General features: G+C 43.5%; 2 protein-coding genes and 1 long non-coding RNA gene across 3 annotated transcripts in view; all 3 read right to left on the bottom strand.

The window, feature by feature from the left end:
- Positions 1-11: 11 nt before the first annotated feature.
- Positions 12-4,648, bottom strand: LOC123486096 (39S ribosomal protein L4, mitochondrial-like). The gene is made up of 9 exons (XM_045217295.1): positions 4,448-4,648; positions 4,241-4,322; positions 3,837-4,008; positions 3,649-3,700; positions 3,332-3,449; positions 2,966-3,072; positions 2,703-2,812; positions 2,542-2,615; positions 12-252 (listed from the first exon to the last, which is right to left on the bottom strand). The coding sequence occupies exons 1-9, from the start codon at positions 4,493-4,495 to the stop codon at positions 107-109; spliced, it is 909 nt and encodes a 302-aa protein (XP_045073230.1). The 5' UTR covers positions 4,496-4,648; the 3' UTR covers positions 12-106.
- A 572-nt stretch (positions 4,649-5,220) lies between these two features.
- Positions 5,221-19,131, bottom strand: part of LOC123486093 (neuroblast differentiation-associated protein AHNAK-like) — a 30,292-nt gene continuing 16,381 nt past the window's right edge. The window contains exons 4-5 of the mRNA XM_045217289.1: positions 14,628-14,745; positions 5,221-12,129 (exon numbers count right to left, since the gene is read on the bottom strand). Coding sequence (XP_045073224.1) covers positions 5,513-12,129; positions 14,628-14,745 — 6,735 coding nt within the window. The 3' untranslated portion in view covers positions 5,221-5,512. The remainder of the gene's footprint in view (positions 12,130-14,627; positions 14,746-19,131) is intronic.
- LOC121532885 lies at positions 13,034-15,100 on the bottom strand. The gene is made up of 3 exons (XR_005994405.1): positions 15,042-15,100; positions 14,628-14,745; positions 13,034-13,200 (listed from the first exon to the last, which is right to left on the bottom strand). It is a non-coding gene; the product is annotated as an uncharacterized LOC121532885 (long non-coding RNA).

Raw genomic sequence — 19,131 nt, 5'->3', positions numbered from 1 at the left:
GATCATTTATATTTATTCACCAGTTTTTATTGAACATATTAAAAGGCATGAGAAACATTTGGATTGTTGAATATATTACATGACATTATTACTTCACCAAGTGCCTTCAAGGCAGGTCAGTGTAGGGGAGTTTAAACGGGTACAGCGGTGTGAAGCGTTCGTCGTGCCAAAGCAGCTTTTTTTCCAGAAACTTCACTGCTTCCAGGGTGAGGACCAGGACCTCGTGTTTTAGCATGCTATGAACGTTCAGCCCTGTGGAAGAAAAGAGTTCAGGAACATTTTTAACTTTACATTAATTTGCCCTCACCTGTGTAGGAACAGTAAATACTACTATGTAACATGTTAATACAATGTTGCTACTAGGTCAATTATACACAGTGTACAAAACTCTAAGAACACCTTACTAATATTGAGTTGCACCCCCATTTCTGCCCTCAGAACAGCCTCAATTTGTCGAGGCATGGACTCTACAAGCTGTCGAAAGCATTCCACGAGGATGCTGGCCTAACATGGCCCATGTTGACTCCAATGCTTCCCACAGTTGTGTCAAGTTGGCTGGATGTCCTTTGGGTGATGGACCATTCTTGATACACACAGGAAACTGTTGAGCGTGAAAAACCCAGCGGCGTTGTAGTTCTACTACCATACCCCGTTCAAAGGCACTTAAATATTTTGTCTTGCCCATTCACCCTCTGAATAGCACACATACAGTCGTGGTCAAAAGTTTTGAGAATGACACATACTAAAGTCTGCTGCCTCAGTTTTGATGATGGCAATTTGCATATACTCCAGAATGTTATGAAGAGTGATCAGATGAATTGCAATTCATTTCAAAGTCCCTCTTTGCCATGAAAATGAACTTAATCCCCCCAAAACATTTCCACTGCATTTCAGCCCTGCCACAAAAGGACCAGCTGCCATCATGTCAGTGATTCTCTCGTTAACACAGGTGAGAGTGTTGACGAGAACAAGGCTGGAGATCACTCTGTCATGCTGATTGAGTTAGAATAACAGACTGGAAGCTTTAAAAGGAGGGTGGTGCTTGAAATCATTGTTCTTCCTCTGTTAACCATGGTTACCTGCAAGGAAACACGTGCCGTCATCATTGCTTTGCACAAAAAGGGCTTCACAGGCAAGGATATTGCTGCTAGTAAGATTGCACCTAAATCAACCATTTATCGGATCATCAAGAACATCAAGGAGAGAGGTTCAATTGTTGTGAAGAAAGCATCAGGGCGCCCAAGAAAGTCCAGCAAGCGCCAGGACCGTCTCCTAAAGTTGATTCAGCTGCGGGATCGGGGCACCACCAGTGCAGAGCTTGCTCAGGAATGGCAGCAGGCAGGTGTGAGTACATCTGCACGCACAGTGAGGCGAAGACTTTTGGAGGATGGCCTGGTGTCAAGAAGGGCAGCAAAGAAGCCACTTCTCTCCAGGAAAAACATCAGGGACAGACTGATATTCTGCAAAGGGTACAGAGATTGGACTGCTGAGGACTGGGGTAAAGTCATTTTCTCTGATGAATCCCCTTTCCGATTGTTTGGGGCATCCGGAAAACACCTTGTCCGGAGAAGACAAGGTGAGCGCTACCATCAGTCCTGTGTCAAGCCAACAGTAAAGCATCCTGAGACCATTCATGTGTGGGGTTGCTTCTTAGCCAAGGGAGTGGGCTCACTCACAATTTTGCCTAAGAACACAGCCATGAATAAAAAATGGTACCAACACATCCTCCGAGAGCAACTTCTCCCAACCATCCAAGAACAGTTTGGTGACGACCAATGCCTTTTCCAGCACCTTGCCATAAGGCACAAGTGATAACTAAGTGGCTCGCAGAACAAAACATAGACATTTTGGGTCCATGGCCAGGAAACTCCCCAGACCTTAATCCCATTGAGAACTTGTGGTCGATCCTCAAGAGGCGGGTGGACTAACAAAAACCCAAAATTCGGACAAACTCCAAAGCATTGATTATGCAAGAATGGGCTGCCATCAGTCAGGACGTGGCCCAAAAGTTAATTGACAGCATGCCAGGGCGGATTGCAGAGGTCTTGAAAAAGAAGGGTCAACACTGCAAATATTGTCTCTTTGCATAAACTTAATGTAATTGTCAATAAAAGCATTTGACACCTATGGAATGCTTGTAATTATACTTCAGTATACCATAGTAACATCTGACAAAAATATCTCATAACACTGAAGCAGCGAACTTTGTGAAGACCAATATTTGTATCATTCTCAAAACTTTTGACCACGACTGTACACAATCCATGTCTCAAGGCAAAAAAATATTATTTAACCTGTCTCCTCCCCTTCATCTACACTGATTGAAGTGGATTCAATAAGGGATCATAACTGTAAGTCGTTCTGGATAAGAGCGTCTGCTAAATGACTAAAATGTCAATGTAAATAACTTTCACCTGGTCCGCTTATGTCATGGAAAGAGCAGGTGTTCCTAATGTTTTTTACACTCAGTGTAGGGTTACTACTACTAAGAGTATGGAAAAAGACTAGTTCTAGTCAGTTTCAAAATTAGTGTCAACTTACCTATGGCTGGAATGACATTGACAGTCTTCAAGCTCTCAGTGGCCTGAAGGATGTTCTCAGGAAGCTCTTCGCCCCTGTAAAATATCGAAGAGTCTCAATCCTGCTGTTAACCTCAGCTAGGATGTCCACAGAACTGAGTTTTTTGGTTCGCTGATACTTACGCATCCACTATCAAAACAGACTCCCCCCAGTGTCGGTATCTGATGAGGTCCATGAGGTACTGTGGGTCAGGTGTGGGGATGTTCAGAGTGTCAACCACATGGAGATAATCCTGAAAAACAACACCCAACATCAATACATTAGGTAGATGGAATAATGAAAAGCATTCATTTGAGACAATTGAGTACATGATAAGAGGAAGATTTTAAGATGTGAATGATCTTATGCTTATGAAAAGTGTTTTCCCAAATAAAATGTTACATACCTGGGCCAGTTTGGAGCTGAGGGCAATTTTTAGTCCTTGAACACGTACTTTCATGGGCAACATGTAGTAAAAACTGGTTGGTCCTCTGGGTCCATGAGAAACACCACCTGCAAAACAGAAATTATATGTAATTTATTCTAATTGTTTTAAATCCCTCCAATGACTGGCTCTTAGCTTGGACTGTTCCTTCTTTTGGGCTGACTGATATTTAGATGACTGATTTATCTATGCTCATTCTTGGAACTAGCTTCTTAAACTAAAATGTAATATGTTTGTTTTGTCACTGTGTGTTAACCTGTATGTGTCCAGTAAAATGCTGTCCATCATCACACTACTGTTTTGGCCCATACAGACTGAGACCCTCACCTCCTCTCCATATAGGTGACCTGATGCTTCCATGTCTTGCTTTGCCACTTCCCTTCTGTCTCCAGGGCTTCTTTCCTCCACCGCTCACCTCCGACCTGACCTTAGTGTGTGCACGGCTCTGAGGGAGAAAGGGAGGTTTTCAGTTTCTTATAGTAGCAGCAGGTGCATTTAGTCAAATATAGCTCAACTCAGATAAGCACAGAGCTTTGGGTATAAACCTACAGAAATATGCCTGTACTTCTCATCACCTATTTGTTATAATATGGCCACAACAGCAGTCTGAGAAAGTTGATTAATGGGTTGCTATTGCTACTTACAATTCTCTTGAAATTTCTCTGCCAGAGTTCAACTTCATGGAGTATGTCAATCCTGGTGGGAACAAAATAATTTATGAGTCACTATTCCCACCAAATGATAAAGCACTGAATATGTAAGTCTCTCTGGATAAGAGCCTCTGCTAAATGACTTAAATGTAAATACAATGGCTAGACATTGACAGTTTTACCTGGTTGGGACTGCAAAGACATCAGGGTGGAGTTCAACCAAACCCAACTGTTTACTCTCCCGCCTTTCCAACGTCTCCACCCATGTCTGTACTGGGCTCAGGTGTACAGGGACGGCAGCATCACACCTCCTCAACACAGGAAGATTGGAGTCTGCTGGAGGAGGGGGCCTCTCTGGAAAGAAACCACAAGTCATCAATAGCTTACACCTGACCTAGTTGGAAATGAATGCTCTGAAAATGACAGACCAACATTGCATTCAAGAATAAGGGAATCATCTTTGTGTCTGGACATGGCCTTGCAGTCTACATGCATCTATATATAACTTTCTTCTTCAAATTCGCACCATCAGTTCAATGACCCAGAGTGCATGATAGAAGGCAGTGAATGAAATAGCAGACCTTACTTGCTCTTGCACGGTCCACGAGATTGGAAGGGATGCGTAAATTTGAGGGTAGAGCGTTCTCTCCAGAGAAAGATGAAGCCAACTAAAAAAAAGGATATCTGATCATTAGCTTTATATGTGCCATCAATCATTTCAGCCACTACATCTTTAATATCCTCAATAAATTGACAGCTAGCTAAGTTAGCATTAGCCTAGTTTAACGCTCACCCTTTTAGAAATGCCTCGACCACACACTGTAACTGATATACGAAACATTTCTGTAAACTTAATTAAGACAACCAAATACGTGCGATTTATTCAAAACAGCCTTTTAAGAGATCATATTTTGAAACAAACATGCATTTTCTAAATCAGAAAGGTCGTGTGGCGGTGCTGGTGTGTTGTCGCATACTGATTACGTTTATGTTGTGTAAAGGCAAGCATGATAAGACTTCCACCTAGCGTTGCGGAGGTGAACATCTAATAGGTGAAGCAAAACTATAATTGTTCCTATAAACTGGGTGGTTCGAGCCCTGAATGCTGATTGGTTGACAGCCATGGTATATCAGACTATATACCACGTGAATGACAAAACGTTTATTTTTACTGCTCTAATTATGTTGGTAACCAGTTTATAATAGCAATAAGGTACCTCTGTGTTGGGTCGTGCCTAAGAACAGCCCTTAGCCATGCATGGTATATTGACCATATACCACACCCCCTCGTGCCTTATTGCTTAATTATCAAACTCATAAATATTTATAAAAAAATAGCAGTTGAGTTAAATTCTTCTGAATTCTCAGCTTGAAATAATGAATTTGCCAAACGTTATTTCAATGTTTAAAGTGCAAATGTAAGGGAAATAAGGCCTACTGTCAGAATCGGGTCAGAATAATTAAGCCTAGGCTAATGCATTTAGAAGTTGTTTTGAATTAATTATTTTGTTGAATTCATGTAAAAAAGATAAAACAAAGATTTAATAAAAGTTACTAAATCCCATTTTATTTTATTACAATACAGCAAGTGTACAGTAAAAATACCAATCAAATAGCTTATCAGCAGAACATAACAAACCTTTCATACATTTTTTAAAATCACTTCACAAAAGAAAGCTTTACACATTAGTTTTCAACATGTTCATAACAAAAACCAATCATTTTACATAAAAATGACAAATAAATGCAAATAATCTGACGCTTGTATTATATGTAACAGAAGTTTTCTGCGTTATGTTTCAACAGAAGATTGTGATTCAAACAAGCCTAGCATGACATTTAGTCAGTTGTCTGAATGCTATATAAGCTTTGAAAGCCAGAATGTTGACCCTTTTAAGTTCTCATCTTCTGGAACTTCAAGGTCCACATTTGATGCACTGAAGTCGAGACTTCTGAGTGTATGAGATCTACGGTTTGACTCTTCCTTGTGCCGATTTTTCAGGCTCCCAGTTCCGTCTGGTACATCCCCTTTGAGATGTTTGGGAAATACAGTGACAAAATATCCTTCTTGATCTTCAGACATTTTAGGGTTTGAACCATGAGTGAAATTTGGCATGGACATTCCAATTTCAGACTGTTTTGGACTTCTCCTTTTTGATCTGCCGGTTTCACGAGCTGGGGCTTTCCTATGATGTTTATGGCCCTTGAGGTCAGTTCTGCTCAAATTTAAATCTGGCTGTGAAACCTCTAATCCATACCTTGGGGATGGGAGTTTAGGGACTGAGGCATTAATACTGTGAAGACTTGAGTCTATATCAAGGTCTGATATTCTTGTATGACTGCTCAATTTAGAAGTCTTGGATTTGGGAATTTTTAATTTCCCTGTGGGATCGTTAAGGTCTGAACACCTCAGATCCAAACCAGACGCTTCGTACTCAACTTTTGGCAAATCAATATCTGCAATGGGATAACTGGCCCTTCCTTTGACCTTTCTAGACTTCCTATCAGTGTGTGGCAGTGTCACTTCTGTATCTATGTCTATTGCTGGCACTTTTATATGTGCTCCACCTGGGATAACAGATCTGCGTTTACTATGAGATGACTTTTTGTATTCTGGGCTTCTGATATCAGCTTTGGGTAAGCTCAGGCTGACATCTGGGTGACTAACATTCAAGTCTGGTGCTTTTAGATCCACTTTAGCCTTTGGAGGAGAAATGTCATGTGTTTTCATAAAGTCCATATCTGTACCTGTACTTAGATTGGGACTTCCAAACTGAGGCAATTTAAAGGACGGCAATTTGAATTTTCGAGATTGTATAGCAATGTCACTGTCTGGCAAATAGAGATCAGCTTGGGGGCCTTTGAGGTTACCAGAGGGAACATTTATGTCTAAATCTGGACTACCAATCCCTGTGTTTACTTTCGGGGCTGACAAGCTCAGGTCCGGTCCATCAATGTCTCCATCTATTCCAGCATCTGGACCTTTCATACCAGAAAGGCCGAATTTAGGCATTTTGAGGTGGGGCATTTTGAATTTCCCAGAGGGTGAATCAATGTTCATATCTGGAGTGTCTACATCTATGTTAGGGGCTTTTAGGTCAACTGTAGGTAGGTCAAGATCTGGTGAACCAATCCCACCTTTCATCTTTGACAATTTAAAACCTATGTCAGCACTGATGTCATGATCTGGTCTTTTTGGAGTAGACAACCCAAATGTAGACATTTTGAGCATTTTTAATGTAGGAGTGTTGATGTCAAAATCAGGGGCTTTGATGCTACCATTTGGCCTCTCTAAGGTTGGAACTCTGAATCTACCTGAGGGCATATCTGGAGCATTGAGGTCTGCTTTGGGACCCTTGAGTTTGGTAGATGACAAGTTCAGGCCTGGTCCCTCTATATCTCCATTAATGTCAACATCTGGTCCCTTTAGGCCTCTGAATTTAGGCATTTTAAATTTGGGCATTTTGAATTTCCCTGAGGGTGCATTGATGTCGAGATCTGGAGCATTCACATCTAGTTTAGGGGCATTGAGGTCAGCATCTGGTAAATTCAGGTCTGGAACATCAATTCCCCCCTTTATCTTTGGAGCTTTGAGATTCAATTTGGGAGATTTTGGCATTGTACCAGAGAGCCCAAATTTAGGCATCTTGAATTTCCCTGAGGGTGCATTGATGTTGAGATCTGGAGCATTCACATCTAGTTTAGGGGCTTTGAGGTCAGCATCTGGTAAATTCAGATCTGGAACATCAATTCCCCCCTTCATGTTTGGAGCTTTGAGCCTGAAGTTTGGGGATTTTGGCATTGTACCAGAGAGCCCAAATTTGGGCATTTTCAGTTTACCAGAAGGAGCATCAACATCAAAATCTGGAGCATTAAGATCTAGTTTGGGCCCTTTGAGATGACCCTTAGGTAGTCTCAAATCTGGGGGACTGATTCCCCCTTTTAGCTTTGGGGCTGAGAGGTCAATGTCAGGTAAGTCATAGTCAGGTTCATCTACATTTGGCCCAGATAGCCCGAAATCAGGCATCTTCAAATCTGGCATTTTTAGACCTGTTTTGGGACCTTTGAGGTTAGCTGTAGGGGCATTGATATCTATATCTGGGCCCTCTAAGTCTCCATCAATGTCAACATGTGGTCCATTTAGGCCTCTGAATTTAGGCATTTTAAATTTGGGCATTTTGAATTTCCCTGAGGGTGCATTGATGTCGAGATCTGGAGCATTCACATCTAGTTTAGGGGCTTTGAGGTCAGCATCTGGTAAATTCAGGTCTGGAACATCAATTCCCCCCTTCATGTTTGGAGCTTTGAGCCTCAAGTTTGGGGATTTTGGCATTGTACCAGAGAGCCCAAATTTGGGCATTTTCAGTTTACCAGAGGGAGCATCAACATCAAAATCTGGAGCATTAAGATCTAGTTTGGGCCCTTTGAGATGACCCTTAGGTAGTCTCAAATCTGGGGGACTGATTCCCCCTTTTAGCTTTGGGGCTGAGAGGTCAATATCAGGTAAGTCATAGTCAGGTTCATCTACATTTGGGCCAGATAGCCCGAAATCGGGCATCTTCAAATCTGGCATTTTTAGACCTGTTTTGGGACCTTTGAGGTTAGCTGTGGGGGCATTGATATCTATATCTGGTCCCTCTAAGTCTCCATCAATGTCAACATGTGGTCCATTTAGGCCTCTGAATTTAGGCATTTTAAATTTGGGCATTTTGAATTTCCCTGAGGGTGCATTGATGTCGAGACCTGGAGCATTCACATCTAGTTTAGGGGCTTTGAGGTCAGCATCTGGTAAATTCAGGTCTGGAACATCAATTCCCCCCTTCATGTTTGGAGCTTTGAGCCTCAAGTTTGGGGATTTTGGCATTGTACCAGAGAGCCCAAATTTGGGCATTTTCAGTTTACCTGAGGGAGCATCAACATCAAAATCTGGAGCATTAAGATCTAGTTTGGGCCCTTTGAGATGACCCTTAGGTAGTCTCAAATCTGGGGGACTGATTCCCCCTTTTAGCTTTGGGGCTGAGAGGTCAATGTCAGGTAAGTCATAGTCAGGTTCATCTACATTTGGCCCAGATAGCCCGAAATCAGGCATCTTCAAATCTGGCATTTTTAGACCTGTTTTGGGACCTTTGAGGTTAGCTGTGGGGGCATTGATATCTATATCTGGGCCCTCTAAGTCTCCATCAATGTCAACATGTGGTCCATTTAGGCCTCTGAATTTAGGCATTTTAAATTTGGGCATTTTGAATTTCCCTGAGGGTGCATTGATGTCGAGACCTGGAGCATTCACATCTAGTTTAGGGGCTTTGAGGTCAGCATCTGGTGAATTCAGGTCTGGAACATCAATTCCCCCCTTCATCTTTGGAGATTTGAGATTCAATTTGGGAGATTTTGGCATTGTACCAGAGAGCCCAAATTTAGGCATCTTGAATTTCCCTGAGGGTGCATTGATGTTGAGATCTGGAGCATTCACATCTAGTTTAGGGGCATTGAGGTCCGCATCTGGTAAATTCAGGTCTGGAACATCAATTCCCCCCTTCATGTTTGGAGCTTTGAGCCTCAAGTTTGGGGATTTTGGCATTGTACCAGAGAGCCCAAATTTGGGCATTTTCAGTTTACCAGAGGGAGCATCAACATCAAAATCTGGAGCATTAAGATCTAGTTTGGGCCCTTTGAGATGACCCTTAGGTAGTCTCAAATCTGGGGGACTGATTCCCCCTTTTAGCTTTGGGGCTGAGAGGTCAATATCAGGTAAGTCATAGTCAGGTTCATCTACATTTGGGCCAGATAGCCCGAAATCAGGCATCTTCAAATCTGGCATTTTTAGACCTGTTTTGGGACCTTTGAGGTTAGCTGTAGGGGCATTGATATCTATATCTGGGCCCTCTAAGTCTCCATCAATGTCAACATCTGGTCCATTTAGGCCTCTGAATTTAGGCATTTTAAATTTGGGCATTTTGAATTTCCCTGAGGGTGCATTGATGTCGAGACCTGGAGCATTCACATCTAGTTTAGGGGCTTTGAGGTCAGCATCTGGTGAATTCAGGTCTGGAACATCAATTCCCCCCTTCATCTTTGGAGATTTGAGATTCAATTTGGGAGATTTTGGCATTGTACCAGAGAGCCCAAATTTAGGCATCTTGAATTTCCCTGAGGGTGCATTGATGTTGAGATCTGGAGCATTCACATCTAGTTTAGGGGCTTTGAGGTCAGCATCTGGTAAATTCAGGTCTGGAAAATCAATTCCCCCCTTCATCTTTGGAGATTTGAGATTCAATTTGGGAGATTTTGGCATTGTACCAGAGAGCCCAAATTTAGGCATCTTGAATTTCCCTGAGGGTGCATTGATGTTGAGATCTGGAGCATTCACATCTAGTTTAGGGGCTTTGAGGTCAGCATCTGGTAAATTCAGATCTGGAACATCAATTCCCCCCTTCATGTTTGGAGCTTTGAGCCTCAAGTTTGGGGATTTTGGCATTGTACCAGAGAGCCCAAATTTGGCCATTTTCAGTTTACCTGAGGGAGCATCAACATCAAAATCTGGAGCATTAAGATCTAGTTTGGGCCCTTTGAGATGACCCTTAGGTAGTCTCAAATCTGGGGGACTGATTCCCCCTTTTAGCTTTGGGGCTGAGAGGTCAATGTCAGGTAAGTCATAGTCAGGTTCATCTACATTTGGCCCAGATAGCCCGAAATCAGGCATCTTCAAATCTGGCATTTTTAGACCTGTTTTGGGACCTTTGAGGTTAGCTGTGGGGGCATTGATATCTATATCTGGGCCCTCTAAGTCTCCATCAATGTCAACATGTGGTCCATTTAGGCCTCTGAATTTAGGCATTTTAAATTTGGGCATTTTGAATTTCCCTGAGGGTGCATTGATGTCGAGATCTGGAGCATTCACATCTAGTTTAGGGGTTTTGAGGTCAGCATCTGGTAAATTCAGGTCTGGAACATCAATTCCCCCCTTCATGTTTGGAGCTTTGAGCCTCAAGTTTGGGGATTTTGGCATTGTACCAGAGAGCCCACATTTGGGCATTTTCAGTTTACCAGAGGGAGCATCAATGTCAAAATCTGGAGCATTCAGATCAATCTTTGGTTTCTTCAATGTAGGTACTTTGACTTTCCCTGAGGGCATATTAAAGTTGACATCTGGTGCATTGAGGTCTAGTTTGGGGCCTTTGAGTTCAACATCTGGGAGATCCAAATCTGGGGGACTAATTCCCCCTTTAAACTTGGCGGCTGAAAGATCAAAGTCTGGAGTCTTTACTTGTAAGTCAGGCGCTTGAACATCTGGCCCTGAGAAGCCAAAGTCTGGCGTTTTAAACTTTGTCATTTTGAATTTTCCTGAGGGTGCATCAATATCAATATCTGGAGTTACATCTAATTTAGGTGCTTTCAGGTCGACTTTGGGTAAATCCAAGTCAGGTGCATCAAGCCCACCTTTTATCTTGGGAGCTTTGAGACTTAGCTTTGGTGTTTTTACGTCAGCATCAATTCCCAGATCTAGTATTGTTAGGCCAGAGAAGCCAAATTTGGGAATCTTCAGTTTACCAGAGGGGGCATCGACATTGAAATCAGGAGCTTTGAGTTCTGCATGTGGTTTCGTTAGTTTGAATTTACCTGAGGGTATGTCAATGTCTAGAGTACTGAGGTCAGGCAAACTGACGTCTGATAGACACATCTCAGCCGCTGAGAGGTCCAGGTCTGGAGTCCTAACTTTTGGTCCAGATATATCAAAGTCAGGCATACCAAGACTTGGTGTTTTGATCTTCCCAGATGGCATACCAATGTTTGCATCTGGCAACTCCAGATCTATTTTGGAACCTTTATGGTCTACTGAAGGTAAATCTAGATCAGGGACATTCAGGTCAGGAGCACCAATCGAAGAGGTTTTAAGATGCATGTCTGGGGTCTTTAAAACTGCATCAATGTCTAAATCTGGTCCTTTTGTTAGTCTGCGAGAGAGCCTAACCTTAGGCAATTCAAAATAACTAGAGGGATCATCCACATCAAGGTTAGGGTTTTTCAGTTTCTTGGAGGACGGGACTCTGATTTTACTGGAAGGCATATTCATCATGCTGACATCTGGGGTTTGTAGGTCTAGATTAGGATTTTTTAGATTAACATCTGCTGCTTGTAGGTCTAGTTGGGGACCTTTGAGATTAACTCCTGGTATATCTTTATCTGGGATCCTCATATTTGGTGTATCAACCTCAAGGCTGGGTACATTTACGCTTGGTCCAGAGAGACCCAAGTCAGGCATCTTAAATTTGGGCATTTTGAATTTTTTGCCTGTTCTTTCAATATCAAGCTTTGGGGCATTGATATTTAAAGTAGGTCCAGTGACAACCCCCTCTGGTAGATTGAGCTCTGCTTCCGGGACATTGATATCTCCTCCAACTTTGGGAAGTGGATCTATAACTTTCAGGTCAAGATCAGGGCCTTTGAGGTCAACATTGGGCAAAGACATATCGAATTCTAGAACATCAATAGCATCTATATCAGTTTCAAGATATGGTCTTTCCAGGTTAACTAATGGAGTATCAATGTTTAGTGACCCATTCAAATGAGGCAGGGAGAGATCTGATGTACTAATGTTGGCATTAGGCAATGAAAGTTCTCCACCGCGAGCATCAGGTACCGCGCCTTTGACATCAAGTTTAGGCACCTTTAACTTTGGAGCAGAGAATTTGAGGTCTGGAGACTCTAGGTAGGTATGAGCATCTACTTTGGGTGTCTCCACAACTGGGTAATCCGTGGTGAGGACAAGGGGTTTGAGGTCACCTTTCACTGTAGGTTTGCCCAAGTGAGGTCTCGGTCCCTTGCCCTTCACCTGTACATTACGGGAGCTTCTTTCCCCAGCACCTGCAGTTCGTCCGGGGCTGCCATCCTTCATGAATCTATTTATTTTGGCATTGTAGAGTCTATTATATGAATCCTTCAGCATCTGTAAAGAGAAACCAATCCTTAAAGGGATAGTTTGAGATGTTGGCAATGAAGCCCTTTATCGACATCCCCAGAATCAGATGAACTCGTGGATACTATCTTTGTCTTTGTGTCCAGTATGAAGGAAGTTGGAGGCAGTTTCGCAAGCCAATGTTAACTAGCGTTAGTACAATGACTGGAAATCTACAGGAACAGCTAGCATGCTAGCTTTCAGTCATTATGCTAACGCTAGTTAGCAACTTCCTTCAAACGGCACGCAGACACATAAAAATGGTATCCACAAGGTTATCTGACTCTGGGGAAGTAGATAAAGGGCTTTATTGCCAACATGTCGAACTGTCCCTTTAACAAACAACATATTTTATCCAGCAACCTTTCTGAAATAATTCCCCCCCCTGCTTAATCTATTTGCTAACTATATTCCACAAACCTCCTCTGGGGCTTTGATGCTGTCCAAGGTCCCCATACTCTTGCTCAAATTATTTTTGGTCAGAACTTGAACCTTCTCATCAAATCCATTATCATCCATCAGCTTCAGTATTTTCAACACATCGTCTTTTGAAAGTTGGTCGAAGTTGATTGTGGCACCCACAATTTCATCTCCTGAAAAAAAGTACATTTCTCAGATCTGGTGCAACCAATTACCTTAATAAGTCACATAATTACACATTAGAGGCTGCTGCTGCCTATTGAAATCACTGGCCACTTTAAGAAATGGAACACTAGTCACTTTAATAATATTTACATACAGTTGAAGTCAGAAGTTTACATACACCTTAGCCAAATACCTTTCAACTCAGTTTTTCACAATTCCTGACATTTAATCCTAGTAAAAATTCACTGTCTTAGGTCAGTTAGGATCACCACTTTATTTTAAGAATGTGAAATGTCAGAATAATAGTAGAGAGAATGATTTATTTAAGGTTTTAATTCTTTCATCACATTCCCAGTGGGTCAGAAGTTTACATACACTTAATTAGTATTTGGTAGCATTGCTGTGGTGGCAGCATCATGCTGTGGGGATGTTTTTCATCGGCAGGGACTGGGAAACTGGTCAGAATTGAAGGAATGATGGATGGTGCTAAATACAGGGAAATTCTTGAGAGAAACCTGTTTCAGTCTTCCAGAGATTTGAGACTGGGACGGAGGTTCACCTTCCAGCAGGACAATGACCCTGAGCATACTGCTAAAGCAACACTCGAGTGGTTTAAGGGGAAACATTTAAATGTCTTGGAATGGCCTAATCAAAGCCCAGACTTTAATCCAATTGAGAATCTGTGGTATGACTTAAAGATTGCTGTACACCAGCGGAACTCATCCAACTTGAAGGAGCTGGAGCAGTTTTGCCTTGAAGAATGGGCAGAAATCCCAGTGGCTAGATGTGCCAAGTTTATAGAGACATACCCCAAGAGACTTGCAGCTGTAATTGCGACAAAAGGTGGCTCTACAAAGTATTGACTTTGGGGGGGTGAATAGTTATGCACGCTCAAGTTTTCTGTTTTTTTGTCTTATTTCTTGTTTGTTTCACAAAAAAAAAGTGGTAGGCATGTTGTGTAAATAAAATGATACAAACCCCACAAAAATCCATTTTAATTCCAGGTTGTAAGGCAACAAAATAGGAAAAATGCAAGGGGGGTGAATACTTTCGCAAGCCACTGTAAGTACTGTAAGTACCTGTAAGTACAAAAATGGTATACATTAAATAAGAGTGTCACGCCCTGGCTCTGGGGACTATGTTATGTTGAGCCAGGGTGTGTAAGTCTATGTTTTGTATATCTATGTTGGCCTGAGTGACTCCCAATCAGAGGCAACGAGTGTCAGCTGGTTGTCTCTGATTGGGAGCCATATTTAACTATCGGTCTTTTCACTTTGTGTTGTGGTTTCTTGTTCCTTTTGGTTTGTGTGTATCAAAGGACTTCACGTTTCGTTCGTTGTTTTGATCGGGTGATCTGTTTAATAAATAATATGTACGCATTCAACGCTGCGCATTGGTCCTCCTCCTTAGACGATCGTGACAAAGAGACTCATACCTTCTTTGAGCCCCTGATTGCCAGAGCCACCGATAACGCTGGAGACGACCAATCCTCCTTTATCTGATTCCTCCAGCATCAGCCCCTCAGAGAGGCTCCTCCCCCTGCGGTGACCAGGCTAAAAGCAGATATACAAAGGTAGTTATAAGAAATGTGCAAGGACAGGTATGTGGCCTCAGCATTGGTCTTGTTTCAATAACCCAAACATCAAATAGAATTTCAACAATTAACTTAAAATACCTGTTATTTACAATAATTTGTATATATATCTTTTTTAATGGATTACACTTCTAGAAAGTAATGTTGGGGCATAGGTGTTTTTCAAAAAGTCAATTTCCTTTTGCTTAGCTTATTGTGTTGGAACATGCTTGTTATTACTATCATCATGGCTGATGGATGAATGATCTCACATACCATGATCCTTCTGATGTTTTCACAGCAGCCTTTAATGAAAAGCTCTTCTGTTTAAACCTGTTAAGGAGGAAAGAATCAATTGAAAAGAAATGCTCAGCTTGGTTTCATTCTATAATAATCTAATCATATAGGCCTAAATACTGCAGCATACTTTCATAGCCTTCAAGAGTATCAAATGCAAAGAAAGGTCATATTTCCACTCCAGAATAAAAAAATAAAAAAACAATAATGGCACAGCTCATTTTACCGATTTGACCATAAAGACCAAAATCAGCTGAAACCACAACTAAAGAGGGATATGGAGGGGTAACCTGTTCACATATGCAAATAGGCACATGGTTGACACCCAGGTAGCTGGGAGAAATATCAGCACACGAGATTGAACTTCACTCAACTTTCTAGAGCAGTGGTCACCAACTGGTCGATTGTGTAGGAGAACTGTTGCGATTTTGAACCACTTCATGTGTCTGAAGGTACAAACTCTGCCTTCCCGGCAGGCCCGGAGAGCAAATCAAGTGCACTATAGGTCTACCGCTGGCCAATCGGATGGCTCAGATTACTGTGTCTGCAGTAACGTAGCAGGCATAACAGAAAGCTACAGCAAAGTTGATACTGTAAGAATTCAAAACATTTAAAACCATGACTAGAGAAAGATGTGGGATGTAATCAGAGCTTTAGTAGGCCGTTATGCAAATAGACCATTGCCATATACAGTGAGGGAAAAAAGTATTTGATCCCCTGCTGATTTTGTACGTTTGCCCACTGACAAAGAAATGATCAGTCTATAATTTTAATGGTAGGTTTATTTGAACAGTGAGAGACAGAATAACAACAAAGAAATCCAGAAAAATGTGTCAAAAATGTTATAAATTGATTTGCATTTTAATGAGGGAAATAAGTATTTGACCCCCTCTCAATCAAAAAGATTTCTGGCTCCCAGGTGTCTTTTATACAGGTAATAAGCTGAGATTAGGAGCACACTCTTAAAGGGAGTGCTCCTAATCTCAGTTTGTTACCTGTATAAAAGACACCTGTCCACAGAAGCAATCAATCAATCAGATTCCAAACTCTACACCATGGCCAAGACCAAAGAGCTCTCCAAGGATGTCATGGACAAGATTATAGACCTACACAAGGCTGGAATGGGCTACAAGACCATCGCCAAGCAGCTTGGTGAGAAGGTGACAACAGTTGGTGCGATTATTCGCAAGTGGAAGAAACACAAAATAACTGTCAATCTCCCTCGGCCTGGGGCTCCATGCAAGATCTCACCTCGTGGAGTTGTAATGATCATGAGAACGGTGAGGAATCAGCCCAGAACTACACAGGAGGATCTTGTCAATAATCTCAAGGCAGCTGGGACCATAGTCACCAAGAAAACAATTGGTAACACACTACGCTGTGAAGGGCTGAAATCCTGCAGCGCCCGCAAGGTCACCCCTGCTCAAGAAAGCACATATACAGGCCCGTCTGAAGTTTGCCAATGAACATCGGAATTATTCAGAGGAGAACTGGGTAAAAGTGTTGTGGTCAGATGAGACCAAAATCGAGCTCTTTGGCATCAACTCAACTCGCCGTGTTTGGAGGAGGAGGAATGCTGCCTATGACCCCAAGAACACATTTACATTACATTTACGTCATTTAGCAGACGCTCTTATCCAGAGCGACTTACAAATTGGTGCATTCACCTTATAGCCAGTGGGCTATATATATAAAATAAAATAAATGGGGGGGTGGGGTAAGGGGGGGGTAGAAGGATTACTTTATCCTATCCCAGGTGTTCCTTAAAGAGGTGGGGTTTCAAATGTCTCCGGAAGGTGGTGAGTGACTCCGCTGTCCTGGCGTCGTGAGGGAGCTTGTTCCACCATTGGGGTGCCACAGCAGCGAACAGTTTTGACTGGGCTGAGCGGGAACTGTGCTTCAGCAGAGGTAGGGGAGCCAGCAGGCCAGAGGTGGATGAACGCAATGCCCTTGTTTGGGTGTAGGGACTGATCAGAGCCTGAAGGTACGGAGGTGCCGTTCCCCTCATGCTCCGTAGGCAAGCACCATGGTCTTGTAGCAGATGCGAGCTTCAACTGGAAGCCAATGTAGTGTGCGGAGGAGCGGGGTGACGTGAGAGAACTTGGGAAGGTTGAACACCAGACGGGCTGCGGCATTCTGGATGAGTTGTAGGGGTTTAATGGCACAGGCAGGGAGCCCAGCCAACAGCGAGTTGCAGTAATCCAGACGGGAGATGACAAGTGCCTGGATTAGGACCTGTGCCGCTTCCTGTGTAAGGCAGGGTCGTACTCTCCGAATGTTGTAGAGCATGAACCTACAGGATCGGGTCACCGCCTTGATGTTAGCGGAGAAACGACAGGGTGTTGTCCAGGGTCACGCCAAGGCTCTTCGCACTCTAGGAGGAGGACACAACGGAGTTGTCAACCGTAATGGCGAGATCATGGAACGGGCAGTCCTTCCCGGGAGGAAGAGCAGCTCCGTCTTGCCAAGGTTCAGCTTGAGGTGGTGATCCGTCATCCATACTGATATGTCTGCCAGACATGCAGAGATGCGATTCGCCACCTGGTTATCAGAAGGGGGAAAGGAGAAGATTAGTTGTATGTCGGTCTGCGTAGCAATGATAGGAGAGGCCATGTGAGGATATGACAGAGCCAAGTGACTTGGTGTATAGCGAGAATAGGAGAGGGCCTAGAACTGAGCCCTGGGGGACACCAGTGGTGAGAGCACGTGGTGCGGAGACAGCTTCTCGCCACGCCACTTGGTAGGAGCGACCGGTCAGGTAGGACGCAATCCAAGAGTGAGCCGCGCCGGAGATGCCCAGCTCGGAGAGGGTGGAGAGGAGGATCTGATGGTTCACAGTATCAAAGGCAGCAGACAGGTCTAGAAGGACAAGAGCAGAGGAGAGTGCGGAGAGTGCGGAGAGCCTCCGTGAAACAGAGAAGAGCAGTCTCAGTTGAATGACCAGTCTTGAAACCTGACTGGTTTGGATCAAGAAGGTCATTCTGAGAGAGATAGCAAGAGAGTTGGCTAAAGACGGCACGCTCAATAGTTTTGGAGAGAAAAGAAAGAAGGGAGACTGGTCTGTAGTTGTTGACATCAGAGGGATCGAGTGTTGGTTTTTTGAGAAGGGGTGCAACTCTCGCTCTCTTGAAGACGGAAGGGACATATCCAGCGGTCAAGGATGAGTTGATCAGCGAGGTGAGGTAAGGGAGAAGGTCACCGGAGATGGTCTGGAGAAGAGAGGAGGGGATAGGGTCAAGCGGGCAGATTGTTGGGCGGCCGGCCGTCACAAGTCGCAAGATTTTATCTGGAGAGAGAGGGGAGAAAGAAGTCAAAGCATAGGGTAGGGCAGTGTGAGCAGGACCAGCAGTGTCATTTGACTTAACAAACGAGGATCGGATGTCATCAACCTTCTTTTCAAAATGGTTGACGAAGTCATCCACAGAGAAGGAGGAGGGGGGGAGGGGGAGGAGGATTCAGCAGGGAGGAGAAGGTGGCAAAGAGCTTCCTAGGGTTAGAGGCAGATGCTTGGAATTTAGAGTGGTAGAAAGTGGCCTTAGCAGCAGAAACTTATGAAGAAAATGTAGAGAGGAGGGAGTGAAAAGATGCCAGGTCCGCAGGGAGTCTAGTTTTCCTCCATTTCCGCTCGGCTGCCCGGAGCCCTGTTCTGTGAGCTTGCAATGAGTCATCAAGCCACGGAGCTGGAGGGGAGGACCGAGCCGGCCGGGAGGATAGGGGACATAGAGAGTCAAAGGATGCAGAAAGGGAGGAGAGGAGGGTTGAGGAGATAGAATCAGGAGATTGGAGGGAGAAGGGTTGAGCAGAGGGAAGAGATGATAGGATGGAAGAGGAGAGAGTAGCGGGAGAGAGAGCGAAGGTTGCGACGGCGCATTACCATCTGAGTAGGGGCAGAGTGAGTAGTGTTGGAGGAGAGCGAGAGAGAAAAGGATTCAAAGTAGTGGTCGGAGACATTGAGGGGAGTTGCAGTGAGATTAGTAGAAGAACAGCATCTAGTAAAGATGAGGTCAAGCGTATTGCCTGCCTTGTGAGTAGGGGGGGATGGTGAGAGGGTGAGGTCAAAAGAGGAGAG

This window comes from Coregonus clupeaformis, unplaced genomic scaffold (genome assembly GCF_020615455.1).
Source record: "Coregonus clupeaformis isolate EN_2021a unplaced genomic scaffold, ASM2061545v1 scaf0999, whole genome shotgun sequence".
Lineage (NCBI taxonomy): Eukaryota > Metazoa > Chordata > Actinopteri > Salmoniformes > Salmonidae > Coregonus > Coregonus clupeaformis.
The sequence above is the reverse complement of the archived record's forward strand: the minus strand, read 5'-3'. Positions and strand labels throughout refer to the sequence as shown.